Source organism: Xiphophorus maculatus, chromosome 9 (assembly GCF_002775205.1).
Source record: "Xiphophorus maculatus strain JP 163 A chromosome 9, X_maculatus-5.0-male, whole genome shotgun sequence".
NCBI classification, from domain to species: domain Eukaryota; kingdom Metazoa; phylum Chordata; class Actinopteri; order Cyprinodontiformes; family Poeciliidae; genus Xiphophorus; species Xiphophorus maculatus.
In genome coordinates, this window is record NC_036451.1 from 10,564,536 (window position 1) to 10,591,418 (window position 26,883).

Below are 26,883 nucleotides of genomic sequence, written 5' to 3' on the forward strand. Positions count from 1 at the left end.
ACACAAACAGTTTTGCATGTTGGTCAAAAAGTTAATTTTTTTATTTCACCATGGTCAGGAGGAATTTTTTGGAGGAAGCATAAATGTATTGTAATAAAATACTAAATGTTTTGCTTTTTTTAATCAAAGTAATGAGAAATACAACCATTCCAACCCATATTTTTATATTGAAAGTATTACCTTAAAATACATTTTATTCTGTCTCTGCTCAGAGCAGATTCAGACAGTCTTTGTCTGAATCCAAAGACACATTTAGACGGCAGCAAGCCAAAGCCAGACTCATCCATCAAATCACACACCAGTTTACTGTTTATGCAGCATTTGGGGGAAGAGACTGATAGACACCACAAGGACAAAAACATGAAGCGCAAAAGGAAAGTTGCAATAAACCCTCCAACCAACAAAAGGGTGTTACTGAAGGAACAATTAGGTTGTCTGCACTGTGATTTGTCTTCTGATGCTGTGGCATTCATGTGTTTCAGAAGCCATGATGGCTATTTGATGAAAAGGATAAAATGCTTATTTGCTGTTCATGTACTTTTAAATCTGGCAAATATTTGGAAAAGTATTTAAAATAAAATGTAAAACAGAGAACAACAAACGCTTTTCTATTTTAAAAAGTACATCAGTCTGACATGGTTGACATATCTGCCAACTATTTTAGCTTGTTTTATTGGCTATATGTATGTTATTATTGCTGGAGGAAGAAAAGTAGGGCAACAAGTGAGCTTAGCAAAAAATAAAAAGCAGGAGTTGTTTCTAGGACAGATGCACTCCAGCGTCATCATGTAGCAAGAAGTTTACACAAATCTACATAAAGATGCTAACTTTATGAATAAATTACAGACAAGTCTGTAAGCTGAAGCATTAACAAGGGAAAAGAAAAAAATAAGTATATTTTAGTGAGACAAATGCAAACCAAAAAGTACAAGTGGCAGAAGTAAAGAAAACACAAAGTCTGAAAACAACACAAAATGAAAGACACAAGGAATGTCTCACAAAGAAGTGGGACCTAAAATAGGGTAAGAAAAACAATGTAACAGCAAATAGTATAGAAGGAAAAAGCTAAATAAGTGCACACAGCAGCAGTGCAGCCTGTATGGAGTTCTCCAATTTTGTGGTTTGAACAGAGGGTTTTTAACAAGAGGTTTTTCCACAGCATGACTCACTCCACTGGCGTGCAACCCAGCTTATTTTTTTCTTTTATTCAGCCTTTCTCCCTATACACAACTATGCCATATGGGTTTCTTCTCTGTGTCGAAAAAAAAGTCCACAAAAATAGGTAAAACAAAAACTTTCCTAATAATGTATCAGTGAGTAGAATCAGTTAGCGTTTGGACAATAAGCTAACTGTCCAAATGAAAAAAAAGCAGCAAGAAGTTTAGAACTGCAAACCTAAACATTATGAAATCATTCATGATAATTTCAACATGATAATTTTGAACTTTTTGTCTTTTGTTGAAGAAAAATTATGCATGCTGATTTAGGCTGTACCTTGATGGTTGAGGAGGCGTAGAGCATGTCCTCCAGGCTGAAATGGCAGCAGCTGTTCAGGTTGTCTTTGCAGAAGTCCTGAATGAGCTGCAGGTTGTAGAGACGGTCGGCCAGACTCATATTCTCCTTCAAACAGACATCTATGAGGGCAGACAGATCCATCAGCTGTCAGACAAAATTTGATGACTAGAAAGCTTTTTACTGCACTGAAAGATTAACAATCTTTTTTTCCAGACACAGCTAAGGTAGCTTTTTTAACTTTTTCTCAAACTTTTGTAAAAGTCTTAAATGTCAAGATAGTGGTTTACTGTTATTTAATAGTGATTGATGTTTTTCTCCATGATTCTCTCTAATTAGTAAATTACCATGTGTTTACAAAGTAGATAGCTTTGTTTACTTGGTCCTTCAATTGAATGCATCTTCTGTTTGTGAAAGACAACTGATCCTCTCAGTGAACCTACACTATACCGTCTCTTGTCTGACATCAGAATCTAAAAACGGCAACTGTTTCCATCTCGTCTCCTTACTATCCAGGGGCAGCAGCTGAGGGCAGTAGAAATGCAGCAGTGCACCCAGAGCCGAGCCGTCTGTGCTGTCCTTAAGTAGGTTGTCCACTGGGGGGATCCAGGGAGCCAGCTGGGTGGAGGCCTGCTCTTTCCGATAGCGAGCCTGTTGATATAAACAGCTTTAAACCCAAGTGCCTTGCAGAACAGCATCTTGCTTAGATTTGCAGTAGTTTGTAATTTAGACTTATCCCGTTGTTTCTGTTTTTCATTCACTTAATGGGAGGCAAAATTAGGCACAATTAATGGAGCGACCCTCACAACAGCTGGGCTTTCATTAGAGCTTTCAAGAAGCGGCAAATAGTTTAGAGAACAGTGTGAATTTAGAGGATTTGCTCATGAAGGAAGGTAATTAGATGACTTTGGAAATGGACTGGTATGTGCCAAAGCCAAGAAACAATAGGTTTTTAAATGATTTATATTCAAATGTTGTAAAGTGGTTACATTTATTTTCTCTATGTGAAATAAAAAACACAAGGGGCCTGTCACTCAAATGACAATAACTAAAATATGGATTTCAAACGATAGCAGTATTTCTTCCTAGATGTCTAAAAACTATAAAGTATTTTTTCTTGTCTAATGTTTAACCATGGGAGAACTTAAGCAATTCCTCAATGTTGTATAACCTATAGAATCTAAAGAAGTATGTAATAAAGAGGTAAAGCCACAATAGAAAAAAAAAGTTTTTTGCATGAGTTTCACTAAACGTATCCCTACGTACAGTAGGTACTGAAGCAAGTTTAATAAGAATCAGAAGATTTTTGTCATCTCTCTGATGTGTATAAAAAGACAAATGATGACCTGTTGACAAGACAAATAGAAATTCTATGTACACAACAAACAAATGAGGTAGAGCTTCACAATATATGCAATCCAAATTGTTATTGCAATATTAATGTATTCATATTCATTTGTAATGGCCTGCTTGGCAATATTAAATTTGACCAATTTCTCTGCCTTTCATTGTTTTTGATCCCTTCCAGCATAGTTATAGAGTCTAGTGGTATAAAGAGCGAGATCCAAAAGCTCTTACCATGTATTGAGCTTTGAAAAAAATTATTAATTAGGAAAATCTGGGTTAGTAGCAACTAATATTGTGACAATGTTCAACATCAACATTGCAATAGCATGTTTTTCTAATATTGTGTCGCTCTGTGGGAGGGATGAAATAAATCACTATGAACACAGATGCAAAAGAACCAGCAGTGATAAGTGGACTTACAGGCACAAGCTTCATGTACCACTTGGTTGGAGACTGCAGCAGCGAAGCAGAAGGAAAGGGAACCATAAAGAAATGTTCTAAATGAGATTAGTTAGTAATGCAATTAGTAACATAAGCAGTAACATAACAGCACTGACACCAAAGTAAGAAGTGTTGGTAATTGTTTTTGTGTGTATGAAAGACATCCCACTCATCTTAAAAAACTGTATAGCTTAGTTGTAGTATGCTTAAATTGCTTTCGCTTTTTATCTTTTCTTTCATGTGGATACAGCAAAACAACTGTCACATCTTAAAGTTCCGATGTAAGAAATGTGTGGTAAGAACATTTACTGTGATTAGGTCCTGACTTTATAGCAAATGACATAAACATGACAAAGTGTACTTTTTGTAAATTAAAATTCATGGGGATGTATTCAAGAAAAATAAGAAAAGAACAGAAGGTCTCCTTCTCCTAAAACCATTTTTGTCACTTTTGTAATATTTAAAGACAATTTTAGAACCTGTTAGCCACGACGCTGTTATTTACATTCTCATCTTTTGCAATCACATGCAATTACATAAGTCTTTTTGACCTGAGATAATGCATTATAATTTAGAGGAACAAATATCAAAGTACAATTTCCTTTAAGGGCTATGATTAAAATGCCGTGAAATCAGTATTTTAAATTTGATTTCCATGCCAGTTCCAATGCCAGTTCCAATAGATTCACACTAAAATACCTGAGTGTATCTTGACTGTTCAAATGTTCACAGTCAAGTTAATAAAAACCCGTCTCATGAAAGAGAAAATCCAAATAACATTTCTACTGCATTCATGTCAAAATCTGTCAGCTATCCTCTGACGATGTAAGCTGCTTCCAGACGAGGCTTGTTGCACCTAAAAGTTAATTCCCACACTCCCTTGAGTCACCAAAGACCCAAAATTCATGTCAATCAAAATGACGTCCATTTCCATAACTTCAAAGAAGGAAAGCTGTGACTTGTAGGGAAAATACAGACACTCTAATGAAATCATCAATATAACTAGAAAAGGCACAAAAAGTATCAAAAAAAAAAAGAGAGAGACATAAGCTGTCCTGGATTTTCCTGATTTGATTAGTGTCACAGCGCTCACCCACATCTGTTCTAATCTAGTCAACATTTTAGTGGTTAATCAGTTTTATCTGTTGGTCAGGATGTCAGAATAGTTTATCGTACAATATATTTAGGTAGGCAAGAAATAGAACTGATCAGCTTATAAACATGAGGAAAAGACAAGATTTAGTCCCAATCTGTGCAAATGAGTTCCAGTCAATTGATAAGTAACACTAGTTATAAATACTTTGTTTATTCACAATTCGGACACAAGAATTAGGATTATGTTTGCCTCATTTTATTGCCATCAGCATAAAAAATTTATGACAATTTAGTGTTTCTACAAGCATGAAAGTATTTACTCCCTTAAGTTTATTTAAATATTTTCTATCTCTGTGTTGTACAGTTCTTTGCTATCGTAATTACATTCACTAATAACATCCAATGATATTTTTAACAGATGGTTTCTGTGCCAACAACTTGAAGTAAATCTAATTCTTCTTTTTCCCTTCAACTCAAAGCCTGAAAGTTTTTTGCAACCGTGCCATAAAGTCATTGTTGTGGAAAAGTGCATCTGTAGACTGAGACAAACTACCAACTCCCTCCAGAACCAGGAGTCAATTAAGCTGTGCTCCTCAACAATACAAAGTAAGCAAACTCTCACAGGTTTTCAGGCTGACCTGAGAACCAGCAAAGGCAAATTTGAAAATATTTATTCAGGTGTCATTATTATCAGATACAATATGATTGGATGGCTTGGTAATTCTAATAAATGTTATTCAAAGGTCAGCATGCACTTTGCAGATCATTCAGGCTCCAAATACCACAGCCTGCTGCCACAGCTTGACAACAAGAGGAAGACTGTCAGCTTCTAAACTGATGTTAGACTTTTCACTGAGTAGTGCCACACAGTGTATCCACCAGTCAAACCCATGAGGGCATATAAGGTCCTTAGAGGAAAAAAATAAATCAACCTTCCAAACACTTGTCATGTTGCCACCATCACCCCTACAAATAACTGATGAGATAAAATAATGTCAGTGTCGCCCCGACTGCCCTAGAAGGGTGTGTGTCTCCCACTGTCTGTTTGCGTGACTCATACTAACTGCAGACCTACAGCAGACAGTAGGAGGGAGGGGGACAAAAAGCTGCTGGAGGTAGCAAATGTAACATTGTACTATTTTAAAGGCAACTGGTTTTTAGTAACTTGCGATCCTATGGTCATTTCTATTTTCCCTCTCAAAATGACAATGAACTTTTCCTCTAAGAAAATTAATAGCAAACCACTGATTATTTAAAATAAAACTTTTAGCTATAGTTCTCTTTGGGTATCAAGGATTATTTTGTCTGCTGCAGTGTCCTTGATATGTACAATAATTGTGAACTCAGCATAATGAAAAGATTTCAAAATTGTTCCCAATTATGCATCAAAGCACATGAGCCTTACCATTATCTAAGCTTGATTAAAAAAAAAAACATGCTGTCTTTTAATGTGTTTACAGGCAGAAAAAAGTGGGAGATTTCAGTTTTGGGGCACTTGGATTACATATTTTCCACTACATTACCTGTTGATCACTGTTTGGAGTTAATCAGTTGGAAATTGCCACCTTTTGATCACTGCCTGATTAATTGGTGCTTGACAAAATTATATCATACACACTATTATAACATGTTTAGTCTAAATAGATATGCTAAAAACTTTGCACTTTACCACATCCCCATTACAATAATACTGTAAATTACCTACCTAACATAATACGTTATTATGTAATTACTACAAGGAGAGTGATTTAATGTTTTGCTAAAGTTTTAGTTGGATGGTACAAATAACTTTACTTAATAATTAGACTTTAAACTGAAAAAAACATGTAATCTCCAGAGAGCCTGAAATCTGTCTATTACATACATTAGTTCATCAGAATGTGTTCAAATGAAGCATTTAGCGAGTTTGTCTATTAAACTACAGCAAAGTCTGCCATAAGCAAAAGACATAGAAGTCACAACAAGGACACAACACCAACACACACACGGCATCTAAGGCTAGTAGCCTCGAGGTTCATGAGGACAGTGGAAGGTCAACTCCACAGCTCCTGGGCCAAACAAGGGGATTTGTTATCACCCAAAAATCAGCATCAGACTAGGCTAAATAGGTAATAATAAGTGACCATGTTTATCATTCAGTTTTTGGTTCAGTAGTACAACCCCCCCCCCAGAAGTTTCAATGAGGATATGATTTCACTTTCTGGTTCCACTTTACCAGTTAAAGCATGTGTGCCTAGCTGTGTGTTTGTGAAGGATAGCTGAGGCATGCACTGCTGTGTCTGCACACTGACTGGTCAGATCATCGTCAAACACTGTGCAGCCCTGAGAAAAGGAAGTGCAGTTCTCCATCTCTGGAGGTCAAAACAAGGCAGCTGAGCTGCCAGTTTAGCATGAGATGGGCTTTTAACATCTTTAAGATGAAGCAACACCAATCGTGTTATGTCAGAGTGTGTTGTATGGCATAACTTGGGAGAGAGAAATGGAAGAAATAAAAAGAAACATTTTTTTTTTCTTTGGGGGCAAAGGAAATGGAGGTAGGAAACGTGACAACAATATGTCAATAATATATAATATAATTTTTTCTCAATCCCTGAACATGTTTAAGGTCCAGATGACAGAGAGGAAGCCACCGCAGCATTTCAAAAGTCAATCCTTTCTTTAAAACTGCTGGCAGTGACTATTCAAGGACATGGAAGGGAGACGGCCAGACAAGGCATGAAGGATAAACATGAAGGTGAGTCCATGAGTGACATCATTCACCTCCTCTTCCTCTCTCTGACACGTTGTTTGGAACTCTCCTCCTCACTGCTGCAGAGTAATAAACGCATCACAGATGCTAAAACAAAGTGGAGCCATAAAAATACTATGTACATCCACTCCTGCTTCAGTAGCAAACTATAATCCAATTTTATTGCTACTGGATAATAAATTGCAATGATAAAGGTGCCATAAAATCAGACACCGACTGTCTTGTCTGTATTACTGGAAGAGTCAAAAGCTTACAAACAGCTGCACTATGAAGAGAAACTTGGATCCAATTTTACAGAGGAGTACGTTTGCATCACTCATCGGTCATGGAAACAATAAAAGAACAGAGTTCTTGCATACAACATAATTTTAACTTAACTGTTATCATATGTTGTGGTATTTACTGCAATAAAGATAGAAGTGAATATGAAAGAAACTGTTTTTGACTATGCCTAAATTGTCTATTTTCATCACATAGTTTCAGTTATCCAAATAATGTGGATCTTAAAAAATGCTGTAATTATAGCTGTTTCAATTGACCCGTCACCTGAATATATATTTGCTTAACTTTTTTTTTTAAAATTTATTTTCTTATTTAATTGTTTTGTAAATTAGAAAATAGTGCTTTTAAAACAGCATACAATTGAAATCTGTATGAACATCAAATGCAATACAACTTTTTGTGCACATTTCTGTCAATGTATGTTTTTTATCTAAAGAATGAAATGCTCATTATGATATATGTCGAGCATTAATGAGTTATTGCAATACTCATTGGGTAAGAAACTGTTTTGGCAAACAGACTCAAACAGGCAGAATACGGAGACTATTTCAGTTATACATAAAAAAAACCACATAGGCATCACCTCCATATCTTAGAGTATAAAAAATAAGCGCTGATTCTGGAGAAAGTTACATAAGCAATCTGTGACTGCAGGGAATCCTGAAGGTTCAACAAAGACTAAATAACTGCTTATCTAATTAGACTGGAGAGTCCTGACCCTCTGACAAAGATTCAAAAGATGAGTGGGTAAACATCAATGCCTTTAATATCTAATCTCTTGGTTTAATATTCATTAAACAAACAGTGAAACAAAAATATCTGACTAAGAATTTTCTTGATGCTGGCTAAGTTTTAAACAGCTTCACACAGTCAAGAAACTTGTCTGAAATACTGTAGTAACACAGAGGTCTGGGAAAAATAAGTGTCAGTCAAAGAGAAATGCTGTGGTAAATCCATTACTTGGAGCCAAGGACTTCACTCAGCTCAATTGAATGTGTCCATCACACTGTGTACAGTATATGCAGTGTGTGAAGTGCTACAGCTAGATGAGAAAAGTCAAAAGAAAACACCCACCCTAGGACTCCCAGTCTGCTCAGCACTCTGTGTCTCCTTCTTCTTCTGTTCCTGAGCAACAACATCTTTCAGATACTCATTTATCTAATGGGGGAGGAAAAATAATACTCTATTATCAAAGAAAGAAACAACATCTTTGAGAGTGTAAAACACAGCTCCAAGTGATTAAATACATTAAACAATTATGGTTTTACATTGCAAAACACAAAGGATTTGATTTTACTTGTTTTAATTCAGTGTGCTACAAACTGCATGTTGTGGAAGTAGTGAGTATTCCAACAGGGAGCCATATGCCTTTCTAGCAGGAGACCATGACCACACCTCCTGTAACCCTTTGTCTGATCTGAGTGTGTTTGAAGCCCAGATCTAGAAGCCCTCCAGAACTGCAGCTAGAAGAATGTAAACAGAGTCTGACTGGATTCTGTCATCTGTGCATGCAGCCATCTGTGCATGCAGCCCTGCAAAAGCAACCATGTTGCAATTTATATGGATGGGAGAAATATATTAACAGCTGATTTGTTTTTGAAGTAGTGCAGGTTCAAATCTAGTCATGTTATATTTGTTGTAATAGCATAGTGTGAAATTATTCCTTTACTACTAGAAGGATGTTTTATTTTCAAGCTATTAAGTGGCTTTTTGCAAATTCATAGGGGACACTGAGAGAGCTTTTAGTAAGAAATTGATTTTGTTTACCCACTTTATTATAAATGCCAGATGAGCAGTGTTTGTTGAATTATCCATTTCCACAAGCAACAGTGTGAATGTCATTTGTAGAGATAACTGGTTTAGATTGACATAAGCTGTTTGGTTCAGTTAGAAGTTCCAAATTTATGTTGCCCTTTTGTTTATCATGTAAATGAGTCCCTGTGTGTTCCTCAGTCCTGTGTTACAAGTCTAGATAGATAATAAGCTGTGTTATTTTACAGACAGGTTTATGCTGTAACAACAGTGCCTTGCAAATGTATTCATACCTCTTAAATTTTTTACAAACACAACCTTCAAAGTTGTTTATTTGACATTTGTGATATTTGTAATATAAAGTAGTGCATTATTGCCAATAGTAATGCAAATAATACATGGCGTCAAAGTTTTCACAAATGGAGTGACAAACTTACTCCCCCAGAGTTAGTATGATACTGCAAACTACTTCTGTGATTAATGTACTACTTGCTTGTCAGTGCAGATGTTCAGCCACTAACACTATTCATAATGTCCTTCAGCAAACTTTTAAGGTCCTCAAAGAGTAGCTGTGTCTATACTGAGTTTTAATAATACACAACTGGACTCTGTTTATTGAATTGATGTCTTCTGAAAACAATTGTTTGAACTGGAATTTATTTAGCGGTACCAGACTATAGACTACTATAAAAACAATGCAAGTCCCAGTTTACAGATAGTTTACAGAAAGACTTACAGTAAACTGGAAAAAAGAAAGAAAGGAAAAAAAATCCACAATAATGTATTTTGTGTTGAACTACCACATAAAATTCCAATACACTGAAGTTTGTTGTTACACACTGATGTGACAAAATGTGAAAGATTTTAAAGGGTGTGAATATTTTTCCAAGGTAATATATTTATGGTAAGTTCCGTCAGTCAGTCTAACACAAGTTTTAGTTTTTAATTGAGAAATGTTTTTTTTCTGTTAAACAAACAGTAACCTGCATTTTGTATGCATAAGCAGATACAATTCTAGACATTGGAATTAATATAATTAAAGGATTAAAGCCTTTAACTGCAACAGAAAAACAATACCAAACCTTGTTAATCCAGGTGGTCACAGCGTCCTCTGTATCATATGGTCTTTCCTCCTCATAGTCGCAGGATGAATACTGATGAGTGCAAGCCATTACCTTCTCCACATTTACAGTCTCTACTGTGTACGCCATCATCAGAGTGTCAATCATGGCCAAGTGGGCACCCTAGGAGAACAACAGCACAATAGCAGGTGAAAACTAACGATTCATGTGCAGTTAAGGGCTGGTCCAGTTTATCCACATTAAGGGTGGAGTGTCTTAATTTGTCCAAAGTCTGACTTTTTGTCTAGTGTCACATTTGACACTAGACAAATATGACACTATTTGTCATATAGTGTCCAATATGGCTAAAGGGCAAAAATAATTGAGTAAATATGGACATTATTCTTTATTAGTGCATTTGATTGTTTGTATCCTAATAAATCAGATACATTAAAACACATAGTGCTATGAAACTGTTATTTGACATTTTTCAGTAACACTTTATTTAACGGGTTGTGAATAAGACTGTCATGACACCATCATAAACATGACATAACGCCTGTCATGAACATGAGTAAGTCTTTTTGAATATTTATGACTGTTGTCATAAATTGTCATTCGGTAAATCTTGACACTTTTAATACAAAGTTGACATTATTCAAAATGTCTTTGTTATGACATCTTTACATTAACCAAGAAATCATGATCTAACATAAATTTGTTATAAAAGTATTACTGATTAAACTTCAGCTTTAATAACATAAAGCTACACAATTTATGAAGTTATTACAGTATCATGACAGTCTTATTCACAACCCGTCAAATAAAGTGTTACCCATTTTTCTCTGGTGTTTTAATGTATATGAAATTCAAAATGATTAGTATATTATTAGCAGCATTTCTTTCCAGTAGTTAGCGCCCCAAGAATGAGAAAATCCCATCTTTTTACTTGCAATTAGAACACTCCCAACTTGGGTGTGATGCCATTGGCAACTCTGACATCTGAGGTAAATCACACACAGCTGAGTCTCAAACAATCAACATAATATTCTCTTCACATTACAAGAAATAGGATCTTAAGATAAGAAAGCCCAGCTGTGAGTAATGAAACAGAGAATGAGTGATTAAAAAAACTTAACAGAGTTTGTACACCTGACACACTGATCAGTGTCCTATTTTAACCGTGACCAGATTTTTACCTCAGTAAAAAAATGACTACAACATAATCTGGCGATGAGACTCGTCATATTCACAGAGAATTGCAAAGTTTTGACAAAATTGAACACCATTAAAAAGAAAAGACAATCTCTTTTCTGTAATGAACATCTGACGATCCTTAGCTTAGACCCATTGTGTCCGTTGCCCTGGAAACGAGTGTCTCCATCCCTTTCATCCCCTGTTACGAGTCCCAGTTTTCTCACAGCGACCGTTAGCCTTTGAGAATCCAATTAAAGCATATTTCGGGCAGCAGAGTTCATGAAACATAAGTGTCATTTATTATACGTGGTTGCTCCACTTGTTATTGCAAAATCCCAGGTTTTTATTTAAAATGTGTCAAAAGTATATTGCTGCATCTATCAGGTTTTTGTTGCATAATGTTTTTAACAGCTAATCACTAATTACGTAAAATATGGATGGTATCTACCTACCTTACATTTAAAGAAAACTAGACTTGTTCAATGATTTTACAAAACCCCTAAAAATATCTGAGATTTTAAAAAGTCTCTCTGTTTCCATAAAATCATGAATACACAATGTTTATTGAACACACAAGTCACATTTTCAATCCAGTAAATGGCAAAAAAAACAATGCTCTAAATACATGTGCTCTGTAAATCAATGCGTCCAGAATCATAGCAATAGTCACAGTCCTGGTCATGTAGTCTAAGTTGTTCAGCACACATTAACATATTGAAATAAAATTGGATAAATTGTTTTGGCATATAGTAATAACTATGAAAACCTGTAATTATTCAAGCATTATCTCTGTAGAAATTATTGACCAGCAATAATCAAAAGTCCTTCCTGAGTGAAAAAAAATAAAGAAATGAATCAGTCGAATATTTAAATTATTGCAGCATACTAGCATCTTCACTCAGCATTCCTTGTTATTTAGCTGTAAACTTACCATTTAAATGCACAACTTGCTCTGCCACTAATTTCTATCAACAACAGTCTTAGCAACCTGAAACAATTAATACATTATCTTTGAAATGTGATCAAATATTCTGGAAAATACGGATATATTCATAAGATTCTCCCTAAAAATAAAGAATGAAAAAATCTAGCGATCCAATAATGATGGAGAATTTGCAGCTCCGACTGAATTAACTGTGTGACATCTCATTAGTGCAATGTTTCATTTCCTCTCTCTGTAATTTGGCATCAGAGCACCAAAACAACCACATTTAATAATACACTGCCAAACTGGGTCCTACTGGCCCTCATTAAGCTTGTCCAAACAGTGTTAAACATAATCCTAAAGACACGCATACTCAGACAGGCACATAAATACTATCACTAGTTTTTAAAACTACATTTTTTCTACACTTGCGCAACAAGACGCTTGATGTAAAGCAGCAGTAATTTTAGAAAAGCCAAGAAATCAGTGTGAGCCTTCAAAGGGAGCACATCTGCTGAGTAATATCACAATATTGATTTGGATGTAATCTGGTCTGATAACATAAATGACAACAGAGGAGTTAATCTTGTTAACTAAACCACAGACCCACTGTCTCTAATTATTTTGAATGATGTCAGGGTAATGTGAGGGAAGATGTGTTACAGTAAAAGCACTACTTCAGATTTAGGAGCTCCTCACACCACTCACACTATAGATGTTGATATAGTGATAGTAAATATTGTCTGATGCCTCAGTAATTAAAAAATTGGTAGTTTTGCTTTGCTTATATTTACTGTTCACAATTTAAACATGTAAAATGGTAAGAAAAGGTGAAAAAAAAATTCTCAAAATTTGAAATCTTGACTCTGGTTAGTCACACGGGACTGAAAAATAGGTGCAATCTCTTGCTCATAAAAGTACAACTTTAGCAGAGTAACAGTATAATCAATATTATACTTTGAAAATATCATACTGGTTCATGGATTATAAGGCTGTTTTGAGATTGATTGATATTCATGTAAGTGGAGTAATAGTTTTCTCTTTGAGAAGCTTATTTGTTAACTTTACTGTTTACAGAATAGCAACAATCTCTGCTTTTAGTCTGCAGCGGAGCTGCCAACTAGCCAAGTTATGACCTAATCCTGTAACAAAGCATCTGCTGTTACAAAACAAATACAAGTGTCTAATGCTATTTATCTAAATTTAGAAAAGGCCTCTCTAATTGGTCTTTGCAAGCAGTACACAAAAGCTTTGGCATGCTTATGCCACAAAAAACATATTTCAGGTTATTTACAGTGCCAGATACAGAACTGTTTACCAAATGACAAAGGAGTATGAATCCACTTCTGATTAAATATAGTAGGATATGTAAAGACAGTAGCAACTGAATGGATGTAGGGAGGATAAAGGGGAAAAGAAGGAAGACCAAAGCTTTATTGCTGTTGTAAAAAATCCACCCTGACATTTGTAGCAGAGATTTTTTTCCCCTGTTATATCATGATGGTTTATAACCTTTAGGTTTGCAGTGCACATATGCTTTCTATCAGAAACGATTAGCATCAAACTCCTCCAACTACACATAGTTGCAGCTGCTCGGTTAAATTTCAATAGATCACTCTAGCTCACTAAGATCAGATGCCTTGACTGGGGAACTATTAAGATTCCAAAAAGATTGTTGCTGTTTGATTTAGTTTTGACAAGATCAAATATTCTGCCTGATAACTATAAAAATATATAGTGAGGTATTTAACCACTATAATCATAATAAAATCCCTTTTAAACCATGCAGCCACTAATACACCAACATACTTTACAGAATAAAACACACATATTGTTGCTTTTTCAGCCAATTGAATCCATAAATCTTAAGCCGATTCCCCAGGAGGTAAGGAGATGCAGCTTCACGGTCGATATCCTGTTTACATTGTACTGCCACACAGCACTCTCTCTGAGGAAAAAGGTAAATATCGCTCATCTTTAATACAGCATTAAAAAAAAAGATGGCTAATCCTTAGTAGAAGGTTGACTTAGCATCGCATAAAAGAATTGCAAATGTGAACCACAGAGACCTGCTACAGAGTGTCTAGTGTCTGTATATGTATTTTTCTGCACAATCATGTGTCCATTGTAAATCCAACAAAAATCTCCATAGTCAGTACTTTGAACCTCTAGTATGCTTTGATGATAATGAGAATATGCAATGCATTCATCTTCCCAGCTACTGAGGCAAAGCATAGAAAAAGATCTTTAGGAAACCATTAGAATCTCCACACTGACTTTATTTCTTCAGAAAATATGCAGCTGGAGGTTAGTACTACAAATACTCAGTCACACAGGAAAATCCCACATGTCAAGGCTTTAATGACTATTTTTTAGAAAAGAAACTCCACTAAACAAAGTGTTTTGAACTCACACAATACAAAGCAATCACAAAATATATCTGTGGTTTAAAGTTAGTTTGAGCACAAAATATTACTGAAATATGCTCTGTTTTTAGTCGTATGGTTATCCTGTGAAAGTTCTAGGCTAAAGCAGAGAAACTGAAGCTGTCTAATTTCAGGTAAGTACTCTGCTGGACATGGAAAACCACTTAGCTGTATCTCTCTTCGGTCTCCTCAGAGGTCAGAAAATGTCCTCAAAATAGAAAATGCTATACTGTGGACATTTTTTTTAACCTTTTACATGCACTTTGCCTTTTTATTTATGCAGGTAGGGAGAAAATGGATGAAGACTTAAAATATGTACAAAAAAAGTTTAAAAATGCATAAAGTGGCATCTTATTAGAAAGGTGAAAGGATACTATAAATGTGTACCAAATTTATGAGCTTTCCCCTGGAGAAGATTTTTCATCAAAAATCCAAGTCTAGATTAACCAAGGTAGCATGAACAAGCTCAGTCAACAAGTAGGCATGTTTAACTGCATTTTTCTCTTGCTGAAGGAGTAAAATACTCAAGCATAAATGCCTTTTCATATTAGCAAACTTAATCAAAAATTTAGTTTTCCTTACTCAGATCATTTCGCATTGGTTTTAACTTTCAGGTGAATAAATGGTAGGTTGTCTTTAGTAGTCTACCAAAATGAGAACCTGATTAAAAGTGCTCTCACACACAGTTTCACACAAGCAGATTTTAACATCTCCAAAATGCCAATTGTGAGTTCTGGCATCAAATGTTTGGAGCAGCATACCTTCTCCCTGAATATGCGCCAAAAAGAGCCTAACAATTAGGTGAAAACCTCACAGCTAACCTTAGATCAGGGTTCCTAGACAGGGCTGACCCTCACGTATGTGCTGAAAGAGGCCTCTGGTTTGAAAAAATATTGTATCCAGATAGAAATAACACAGTGCTTGTGTAATAAACCTAATTTTAATCAAAGTAGCTGTGGAACCTAATAGAATAGTTCAAATTAAACTTCAAAGTGCAGTATAGCATGCTATTTAAAAATCCCTCTCTAGGAGCTTTCTCTAGGAGCTGCCTTTGTTCAGCATGAATCAGTAATGGAGGGCAACAGTATTTCCTGTGGCATGATCACCACTATTCTGTCAGGAAGAGGGAAAATGTAATCTTGATTTCATTAGCTTTTTTAAAATACATCTAACTCAGGACTAAGACAACCTCACAACAATAAAGATTAGAAAACATCTTTATGGTCTCTTCAGTGTTTTTGAGAGTAACGTCAAAGCTGATGATGGAGCCACAGGAATCTGACATACAGATTTTTAAGGAACATATTAGTGGTGAGGTGAAATATGTGGCAATAACACAGAGGCATGATGGCCAGAAAAGCATCAGTAAAGCAAAAGTTAAATAAAAAGAAGCACAATTATATGTTGTTTGCTTTATACTGTGAATTGAAGTGAAGTGGGTCTGAGCAAAGAACATATCAACAGATCATCTGGAAAATATTTCCTAAATGTTACCATGATATAGATATGCTATTTAAAAATCACATCATATCATCTAGCTACACATCTTCTATCTCAAATGCTCATTTAGTGTTTGTTAGCATAGAACAAAGAAAGCTACCAAATCAGGCACAGGTAATATTTTAAATAAATATTCATTACTGCTGCATTACATCCCTGTAATCCGCAGCTTGCAATAACAGCAGAGGGTGAGATATTAGTCATAAAATCCCTTCTTTAAACTGTAAGGAGATTTAAGAACGCTTAATAGGCTTAAAGTATGGCTAAAGTAATCAGAAGGTGAAACGTTTTAGTGAAACAGTTCAAAATCAGAAGTTTAAACAGAGACTTTTTACAACCAGTAATTAACTGTGTGCAAGAAATGCTTGTACTACTATTACTACTACTGAAAATCAAGACATTTTAAAATACAGTTGGGTATTTCACTGGTATGACTCTATTAAATAAATGAATAATTAAAACAACCTAGGGTTAATTATTCCTGCTTTATTAGGGGAGAAATAGCAACATATTTGTGATCACTATAAAGCTTTGGATACAATAATGTACAAGAGTACATTACACACAGACACACACATTCACACTCACACACTTTTACAAATATTCCAAAATCATGAAGGTCATACAAAAACAGTTTCCTGTTTCATCAGTGTGACTTGTCTACTTTGATTCAAGGTGCAATCCTGGCGTGATAGATCAATCACACATTCATAACACCATCTCCAGATATCATTTCTGTAGAGAAAAGCTGCCCTGGCAAGTCTAGGCAACCAGCCTTCTCATATGGTATGCTGGAAATGCCAAAAAAAAAAAAAGATGCACAAGAAAAACAGAGCAGAAGAGAAAGTATGCCTTTAAAAACTATAAAGGGATATAAGGTTTAAGCATTTTAAATTTTTTATCCGAACAAAATAATGCAAGCAATTAAAGAGAAGATCGAAACAATCTGGATATAAGATATTGGGAGTGTTTGTTTTATGCTCTCATGTACACAGAGATTCAGCTCTCTTGCCAAAAGATATCCTCACTGTTGATGATCCAGCCATATTTTACTCACAGCCTGGGAGTCATTTATGACATTTTCCAAATGTATTTACTATGATTAAGCCAGAAGCAGAAAGAAATAACTTGACTGGTCAGCAGTTAGATCTTTCTGTTTAGCTTCTCACTGTTTGCTAATAGATTATTAAAATCAAAGTAAATTGAATTCACTTGTATTTATTTTTCAATCACATAAGAAGGAAGTTTCAGAATGCTATGCATAAGTCACTACAGGCACTGCTAATGTAACACAGTTGTGTAAAGTCGATGCTCAGCTTGGTCCCCACAAGAGCTTTCCTTAGTTCTGCATATAAATGTGTGTGTAAGGAGGGGTGTCATAGTGTGAGATACAGAGTCTTAGAAATGCCATCTGCCTGCTTGGATGAAGCCAGCATTTCAGCATTCTCCCTCTCACAGCCTTTCAACACCACTACAGTCCTTGCTACACACACACACACACCAACCCACACACCCCAGACATGTTCAAATGCACGCAGAACATACAAGCTCATCGTGCTGAATACAACATATGCAGGCACAAGCACCCCCACTCTTGCATCCACCACCACACACGAAAGCAGCCCTCAACCTACGGGAGTGTAACCATGGAAACGAAAGCGCCAGCCCAATAGGGGTTGTGATGGAGGCAGAGAAAAAGGAGGTAAAATAATAGGAGGAAATTAACTCTCCAAATTCATCCAAGCTAAACAGGAGACAGTATATCACTGCATAGCTGAAAAACCAATATTGGGTCCACATACGGTGAGCTAATTACTTACTCAGATGACTCTGTTTTAAATGTGCCATGCTTAGAAACACAAATGAATAAAGCGCTTCTGTGTAAGATTCACATCTGTTACATCATAAAGTTGAAAAAAAATTTTTATCTACAAGTCTTTCTGAAAACTACTGTTGCTGTTGGTATCCTCAACAGCAATTTGTGCCAATTGAACACAACCACATTTATCAATAGACTAAAATTAAGCTGGGCAAAACCTACTTTTTTATTATATAAAGCATAGTATGTTAGAAATCAATCCTACATTTAATTTTGTGATTGCAAGTTTCTGGATTATTTGATCAAATTTCTTTGTCATTAAAGCGTAATTATGGCTGAAGTACATACACGGTCTTGAAAAAGTACATATAAAATACTTGAATGTTTTACATTCTGTCAAGTTAAATCATACTTTGCAGAACCACAGTTTTCAAAAAATTACAGTCTTTCAAGTTTGACTGTTGGTACTCACATCTAGAGTGAAATTTTTGTCCATTTTTCTTTTCAAAATAGCTCAGACTGGATGAATGGAATTTGTAAACAACATTTGTCAAGTTCTGCCACATATGTGATTTAAAATGGACTTTAACTGGGTCATACCAACATACCTTGTTTTCATCTAAATAGTACTAGTGTAGCTCTGGCTGTATGTCTTTTCTACCCTATGTTAATCTTCTGTCCTTCTCTGGAGCAGCTTCTTGTTACTGAAAAACTAATATTGGGTCCAGAAAAAAGGTAAGTACAGCTCACCTGTGGGGTGAGGACAAGCAACCCCACATCATGAGGCTACCACCATTGTTTCATTGTTGGGACTCTGTCTTATCGCTGTCTCTTAGTCCATGCTTTTTTTTTGCATAAACCAGATTTGTCGAGTACAATAACAATCCTGTCAACAGATTCTCCCACCTGAGCTGTTAATCTCTGCATGTCTTTAGTTACAGCGACCCTCTTGTCTCTGATTAATGCTCTCCAATCACAGCCTGCCAGTCTGATTTATGTACATTAAAGAATCATAGCCTGGACATGCACCATTTCGATCCACTTTGGTAAATAATAAAGTTATAACATAATTTTTTTTCCATAGTTACAGATTACACTTATCAGTAAGAACTCATGTCTTTTATCGAGAATAAATTGTTTCCCACTACAATGTACCATCCTCTCCGATGCAAAACATCACCAATTAATTTACACTTCTAACATAACATGCCTTTCTTTTAAAAAACAATAATTTCTACACTCTCTTCCTCTCAATATAATCATCTTGATATATTTTGAAAGTTATGATTTAAACTGTTCAGCTTTTTTGAAGAAATGCCATCTCAATGCAATCTCACTCCCTGACACTCAGTGTATTGCTACAGATGTTGAATTTACTTCCTTGCAAATATTCTGAGCTGTATGCATTAAATTTAGAAGTTTTGGCAAACAAGCATTTAAAGTGACTCATTGACTCAAAGTGATGCACAAATTTATCATATCACTAGTAAGTAGAATAATTTCCATCAGTGTGTATCATGTAGCGTGAATTAACAGCCTGCTCCTTTGTGATGCTAATTTCCTAAGGCTATTGGTGTCTATGATCAGTGATAATTGAGGTGCAGAGCTGCCTTCGAGCAAAACAATTAACCATGAGAGCTGCAGTGCAGATCAGATTGTTGTTATATTAAATGGTAGCCACTGTTTCTGACCTGCTTCAGTGATCTGAGGAGCAATCTAGAGCTAGTTCATATAACTGAATCTTGTTAAAAAGTGACACAAACATTAGATAAACAGGCATGCATGAAAAGACAAAAATCAAAATTTTATTTATCTAGATTTCCTATATTTTAGGTTCTAAAGTCACTCATAAATAGTCTGAAGTAGTGCATACATTCTATATTAAAAACACTCTGATGCAGCATTATTATCATGCAAAGAAATGTACCTGTAATTGTATTCAGATTAATTGGAGGTAACTATGTAGGCGACTTAATGTTTTGATGCTCATCAGAGTTGCACAGAAAGCCTTTGAAGCCAAAGGAATTTTTCAACCTAAACAGTGAACATTTCTCTTCCAGTGATGCTTTCTGTAAGCTTCAGTGTATGAGGATAGAAACATGCTTTCAGACTGTTAGTCTACCCCTGCTTTTCCTTCCTTTACACTCTACAAGCCAATCAGGTAGAGAAGATAGAGCATGGGATACAGAATCAGTGTGGGCGACTGAGTGGGTGGGATCTGTGATTCGATTTCTGCATCTTCACGTGTGGAAATTCATCACATGGCAGAAGACAGTAGGATGAGTGGGCAGAACAGTGACAAAAAAAGAGAGCGACAGAAAATACCACTGCAAAGCAAAGTCAAATTAGAAACGCAGTGAAAATGTCAGAAAATATGCAGTGTTATGACACAAGTCAGACATTATCAGCATCTCCATCTTCTGACCGACTGAGTGAAATTGCTTTAGACATCATGTAGACTTGCTTATTCCTAAAATTATTCCCCTCGACACAAATTGCTGTGTTAGGAAGGATGCTTAGTAAAAAGTGCCATGAAGCAAAATTTAATGAATCTATTCCAGCAGTTTTAACTGTAGGTAGGTGCTGAGTGTTCTGTTCTCTCAAAAGAAGTCACAGGTTATGGATGTTTTCTCCACATATTCTAAAAGAGAAATCTTTTTCCTGTTTCTGGTCTTCGATAAGCGTAATCTCAATGGAGCAGAGGAAGTGCAGCCCTGTCAGATTTTGACGGGCTGTAAATAATTGATGAGCCAATCTGAAAAAGGTAAACAACCATCATGCAGTGGTGTGAAGGGATATGGGAGGTGATGGGGGAATAAGAGAAAGTTGAAAAAGAACAAAAGACAGAACTTGTTTGGCATTTCCCACTCATCTATCAGCTCCTTTTCACATTCACTAGGAACCCTGTCACACATAAACACTTTGCATTATTCCCTGCTAACCAGTCAGTCAGGATCCATGCTGGGCTTGTTTCTGGTGTGAACCCCACTTACAGCTCACAAAGGGTCACAAATTTCAACTGGAAGACTCTTTGAAGTAATAGGGGATGGGTAATCCAGTACCCAGACACCCCCACCCCCAAACATTAACAGATGGACACACACGTATAATATGCACTTTTCCATTTTAGTATGAAATTATACATATACTATAATTACATATACATATACAAATACTAACTGCTTGTCTTCTTCTCTAGAAATCTGGAATGTAAATCCTGACGTAAAACTTAAATAACTTCTGAACTAGCATAGAAGAGAAATAAAAGCAGCGAGGGTCTACAAACAGACTGCAGGCACACTGTGCGTTAATCGCATCTCAATTGCTATTCACTGAACCAGCACTGCATCCAACTGAGATTTTGCTCCAAAATAATGAGGAAACCTCATCCAAACTCAGCAGGAAGCCTTTAAAGCCATCTCATTTCAAACGCTGACAAATTAGTTAAAAATTATGGGAGAATACATCCTAAATGTATTGGAAATAAACACTGAAACAAAGTGCAGAAGTTGAAGTCAGAGAGTTCTGTTGAACCTTTGGTTCAAATCTTTGTTGAAATAACCACATGTGTTGTTTTGCATTTTCCTCAGGTTGTAATGTTAGTTATTGTAGAATGTGGGTGTCCAGCTCCAGTCCTCGAGGGTCGGTGTTCTGCCAGTTTTAGATGTGTCTCTGCATCAACACGGCTGATTCACATGGGCCACCTACCTGCTCAGCATGTTTAGGTTCTGCAGAGGCCTGCTAATGATCCATCATTTGATTCAATTGTGTTGAACCAGGGAAAAAACAAAAGCATGCAGGATACCGGCCCTTGAGGACTGCTACAGATATTTTAAGTTATCCAAACAGTTAAGACATGTTGTTTCAAAAGTGCTTCATGCATTTTACATTCTGATAAAACAATAAAAAAAAACGCTAAAAAAATAAAATAGTAATTGTTTTGTTTGGTTTTAGCTAAAATGCCTGCTTGTCCAATTTCTGTCTTTCCTTAGTATAATGCTTGTAAGACATATGGACTGAGAAAAAGGACTTGTGCACAAAACAGGCCTCTGTTGCCGAGAGAAAACTGGTCAGTATTACTCCACACAAGGCATCAGATTTTGAGTCTAAATCCTGATGCCTACCAAAAAAAACCAATAAGCAAAGTATCTCACCATTTGTAGAGGCCTCTTTCGTAGGTCCCTCTCGGTGACCAGTCTGTCCTGGTCAGTGACGTAGAGACCGCGCTGAGCCAGCACCTGGATGATGGCATCGTGACCCAGCAGCGGCTTGGCAGCATCGCTCTTCAGGATGAGGCTGCCGGCCCTGCAGTACAGGTCAGCAGACAGCAGTAGGCTGGTCACAGGGGGCTTCAGGTGCTCCTGCTCATACTGGTCAGTGTAGAAGGGGTCCTTTAGTTCTGCAGGGATGCTGTCTGTTCAATAGTGGGATACAAAAAGGATTCATTTATAACTAAAAGGTTTCATAAATCACAGGTTTAGCACGGCACCTATCTGGTAATGGGATAACCACAGAGCTATGACTTCTCCGTGATTGGTTGTTAGAATGTTAAAATCATCCTTTTCAAAATCCAGTTTTAAGTAAAATTAAAATCTGAAGCAAAAATGGAACAAACATCAGACAAAAAAAATTATTCACTTTTAGTCTTAGTTTCACAAATTAAAGAAGAAACACAAAAGAAAACTCAGGAAAGAAAGATAAATAAATAAAACATAATGCACAAATTCTGACTAATTTAAAACATTAGTCATTGAATCTATCTCTTCCCTTCTGATACTACTTCTTTGCTGTGCGTGTTTTTATTATCTCTTGACCTGGATGCGTACGGATAGACCTTAGTGTTGCTATAGAAACTGCAGGAGGAGTGGAATCCGATCGATTCATCTCGTCTTTATCTGTGATGCTTTCAGTTCTCTGGGAAAACCCTCCACACTGCCTGTATCTTCAAAAGGGACTGGCTGCATGTGAGTGTTCGGCTGACTGTTCATCGCCTCAGAGAAGTCAGTGACAAAGTATTTACCAAAATAAACTAGTATTTCACTAATTGTGCAAAAAAATATTAATTTTATTCAACCCACCCTGACTGACTTCACTTCATTAAATTAGCCTTTTGGACTGAAGCATTTGAGTGCTGTAATAATAAACTCAAGTTATCACTGAGAAAGTAGCATGAACTAAACAGAAACACAGCATGCATTTAGCATTTAGAACTGATGTTATGTTCTGTACTACATGGCTCTGACAAACAGACAAAAATCTATCAGTCACCTGCCTGACAGTCAAATACAAGGTCATTTAAAGATTAACTCTGTGAGATTATGAATCAGCGATGCAGACACCAGAGCTTATTCAGATACTGACTTTAACCACCTTAAAAATATTATCACAATCTATTTAAAAAAAAAAGAAAAGAAAGGAAAAAAAGAAATGTAACTTTAGTTTCTAATCTTTAATTTTTCATTATATGGACAGATATTTACATTTGTTCCTCAAGGAACTGTCCTATGGTTATTATTCATCTCCATATTTTAAGTACTTTTATATTTTAGTATTTACATACATAAGATAATCTACTGTATATCTTTATTTATATTTACAAACACTCTGTTTCCAACTTTCAACATGTTTTTGTGTCATGTTACAGACTTTTCCAGTTTGTAGACCTTTCAAGTAAATTTTTAGTTTGGAAAGTTGACTATAAATTTATGGAAATATTTCTTCAGTGATTAGTCAAAACAAGAAAGGAAAGGAAGAAGAAAAGAAAGAAGAAAAGAAGGAATGACAAATAAATGTATTCTTGGAAGGATTAATGGATAAAATGGAATAAAGCATAAAATATGAATATTTTCTAAGAGGTTTTATTTAATCATATTCAATAAATCTTCATAGAAACCTTGTCGCTTACCACTGGAAATAAAGTATTCATGCCACAATAGATCTTTGAGTCTGCACTATTCTAATAAATCACATCAGATGAATTGGTGCATTAAAAATGAGATCACTATATGATGTGTTGCAGCTTTCTGTGAGACGATCCACTGTGTTGTTTGGATCTTGTGCACACTTGCATATTCCTGATGTGCTCCTGCATTACAGCAATGAGTTAGATTAGATGAATGTGAACATTCGGTACAGCGTAGGCAGGGATCTGGCTACGAGCCTGCTCACTGTCTTTTATTTCTCTGCCTCCCTCCCGCCCCTTAAGGAAGGCTATATTTTTGGAATCAACCCATTTCATTCAGTCCTGATTGAAAATACACAGAAGGTCTGCAAGGGATCTCATGTTTGCCTGCTTGTTACAAAACAGCAGCGGGAGTGGATGAGCCCTAACACACCAAAGCTTCGCTGAATGCACCAGAGCAGATGGGCTAAACGTCAAAATAGTGCCCAATGCAAGGTTTCTTCTTACTTTTATGTCAAAATGTCATACGTTTCAAGTCCCAGAGTTTCAGGGTTTTCAGTCTTGGACAGGCTTCCTGTCTACCTCAGGCACCACAGACACAAAAACAAGGTAAAGAATTGCACATGCTACCTCCTAAGTGCAACACAGAGATATCAATTAAGCTTTCATAAATATTATTTCTCTCTCTGAGGGAGTACTCAGAGAGAACTCCACACCGAAATTCAAACCCAGTACTTTCTTGATGTCAGGCAACAGTGCTATCAAATGTCAATGTGAAAACAAAGTTTTAAAACTTAAGACTTGCAAAAAGACAGAGGAGTATAAATAAACCGCTGGTTGGATGAAGCGAAGAATATGTGGATGAATTAACTCACAAATATATTGCTGAAAGGGGGGACAGATTGATTAATGGATGGACTGACAGGCAGGCCAACAAGCAGGTAGGTTGATTGATGGACAAATTGATGGGGAAAAGAACAAACAAATGGAAGGACAAAGACAGATGGAATGGAGCATAAACGGACCAAAATGGACAAATGTACAGGGAGGTACATTTATGGACAGCTGACTGGCTTGATGGATGGATAAACAGACAACAGAGAGAACAATCAATGGATAAAACTTTTAGACAATGGGACAGGAAGTAAAGTGTGCAAGCAAAAAAGTTGTTTTACTAGTTGTTTTTTTTTTCTTTTAATCCAGGCCTGGAAAAATACATATTATACAGGATCAGATGATGCTATTAGTTGTTAACCATTAGATCCATTTAAAGCATAGAGTTAAACACAGATACTGACTCACCATTTACTTTCATCTGTGTTGTCAGAGATACGTTTGGAAATCATCATTATGGAACAAACCTGAATGCTTAAACTCCCACCTCTCAAACCAAGCTCTCTCATTAAAAAGAAAACACTTCTGGACAATATGAAGTTCTCTGTAATCATTACTGCCAAAGAGACTTTGTCTGTTGTCTGGAGCTCTGGAATATATTGTATTGCAATCATCATTCCAATAACAACAAGGCCAACATTGAGATTGCAACAAACTGCTTGACATCAGGATTGGGTAGACTTTTTTTACAGCATGTGTTATGCATTCAACCTCTGCATGACAACATTACATTTGGCCAACTAGATGGACTTTCCCTGGTCTTTATTCCCACAGCGGATCTAGATCTTGGTGACCCAGATAGTAGAGTTTGAGGTGATTGTTGGGAACATCCTGTTCATGGTATAAGAAATGAGCGATGGCTTAACTGAAATCGACCATCACAGTATGGAACAATAATGACATGGTTTCCTTACATAAATCAGCTCCACAATGTCCCATGCAGATACTGCTGGAAAATTATGTTTTCTTCAAAATGTGATGTTTGTCTTTAGATTTGTTTTTAACTTGGATGCAGAACGCTAAGAGTTGCTTATTTTAAGACAGTGCAACACCTATAAAACAATTTTTTTTAATGTCCATTACAGAATATAAGATGGCCAAAGGTGATAAAACTGTAGAATACTGCTTATGAAAGAGGGTTAATGAAAACATAACAGTTTAAATAAAAGGAAAGAAGCTACTTTTTAAAAGAAATTTTGGGGGTGTCTATAGGCCTACTGATACTGCCAGATATCTTTGTGTGCAGTGTTGATGAAATGATTGAATAATAAAACAGATAAACAAAGAATTGAATAAACTGTGTGAAATATTAAATTTAAATTTCTTATTTAAAATTATAATTAACAGAAAATAAAGAAAATTGACTATATTTCCCTACCTGTTCCATATGCCTTAGCCACCAGCCATCTGAGGCTGCAACAGATTTTGGCTCGGGAAAAGTCATAATGCTCGAAGGACTTTATCGCCGGAGCGACGAAGCTCTTCTTCGCATCCCTGACGTCCTGAACTTCACCCATATTTCCGCTGATGCTGTATGCAGTCAACCCTAAGGGAGCATCCCACCACCGGAATGTATGGGGAAAAAAACAATAGGCGGCTGTAACCTGGAGAGGTGAAATCAGTCCTCACTGCTTATTGGCAGCCTCTTTCAGTCATAAAACGCACAGATGGTCGTGCTTTTGTCCTTCTCGCTCTTGCTGACAGAACGGGTCTCTAGTCCTGGGGTTGTCCATCCATTCTCTCAGTGGGACCAGCTGAAATGGACTCCGTCGGACAGGTTTTCGAGGTTTTCAGGGGGGGAAAAACTGTTCTTTGACTCTAGAGAGAACAGCAACGTTTCCGTTATTTTGGTGGTGAAGCACACAACTTCTTTCTTACATATCTACAAAACATTGTAATTATAACCTGGCTATTCTGTCTTTGCGTTTTCATTCAGCCTATCCTCTGCCGTTGTCCTGTCGCACCGCTTCGAGGTTCTCCA

At 36.3% G+C, this 26,883-nt stretch overlaps 1 protein-coding gene across 6 annotated transcripts in view; it reads right to left on the bottom strand.

The window, feature by feature from the left end:
* Window positions 1-26,883, bottom strand: part of camsap2 (calmodulin regulated spectrin associated protein family member 2) — a 41,654-nt gene extending 14,771 nt beyond the window's left edge. For 3 of the 6 annotated variants that reach the window (XM_023339302.1, XM_014469244.2, XM_023339299.1), the window contains exons 1-7: window positions 26,281-26,883; window positions 22,261-22,520; window positions 10,261-10,422; window positions 8,501-8,584; window positions 3,280-3,312; window positions 2,022-2,163; window positions 1,495-1,634 (exon numbers count right to left, since the gene is read on the bottom strand). In XM_023339302.1, the coding sequence (XP_023195070.1) occupies window positions 1,495-1,634; window positions 2,022-2,163; window positions 3,280-3,312; window positions 8,501-8,584; window positions 10,261-10,422; window positions 22,261-22,520; window positions 26,281-26,419 (960 nt within the window). In that variant the 5' untranslated portion in view covers window positions 26,420-26,883. The remainder of the gene's footprint in view (window positions 1-1,494; window positions 1,635-2,021; window positions 2,164-3,279; window positions 3,313-8,500; window positions 8,585-10,260; window positions 10,423-22,260; window positions 22,521-26,280) is intronic. The other 3 variants (XM_023339303.1, XM_023339301.1, XM_023339300.1) reach the window with 2 other exon arrangements.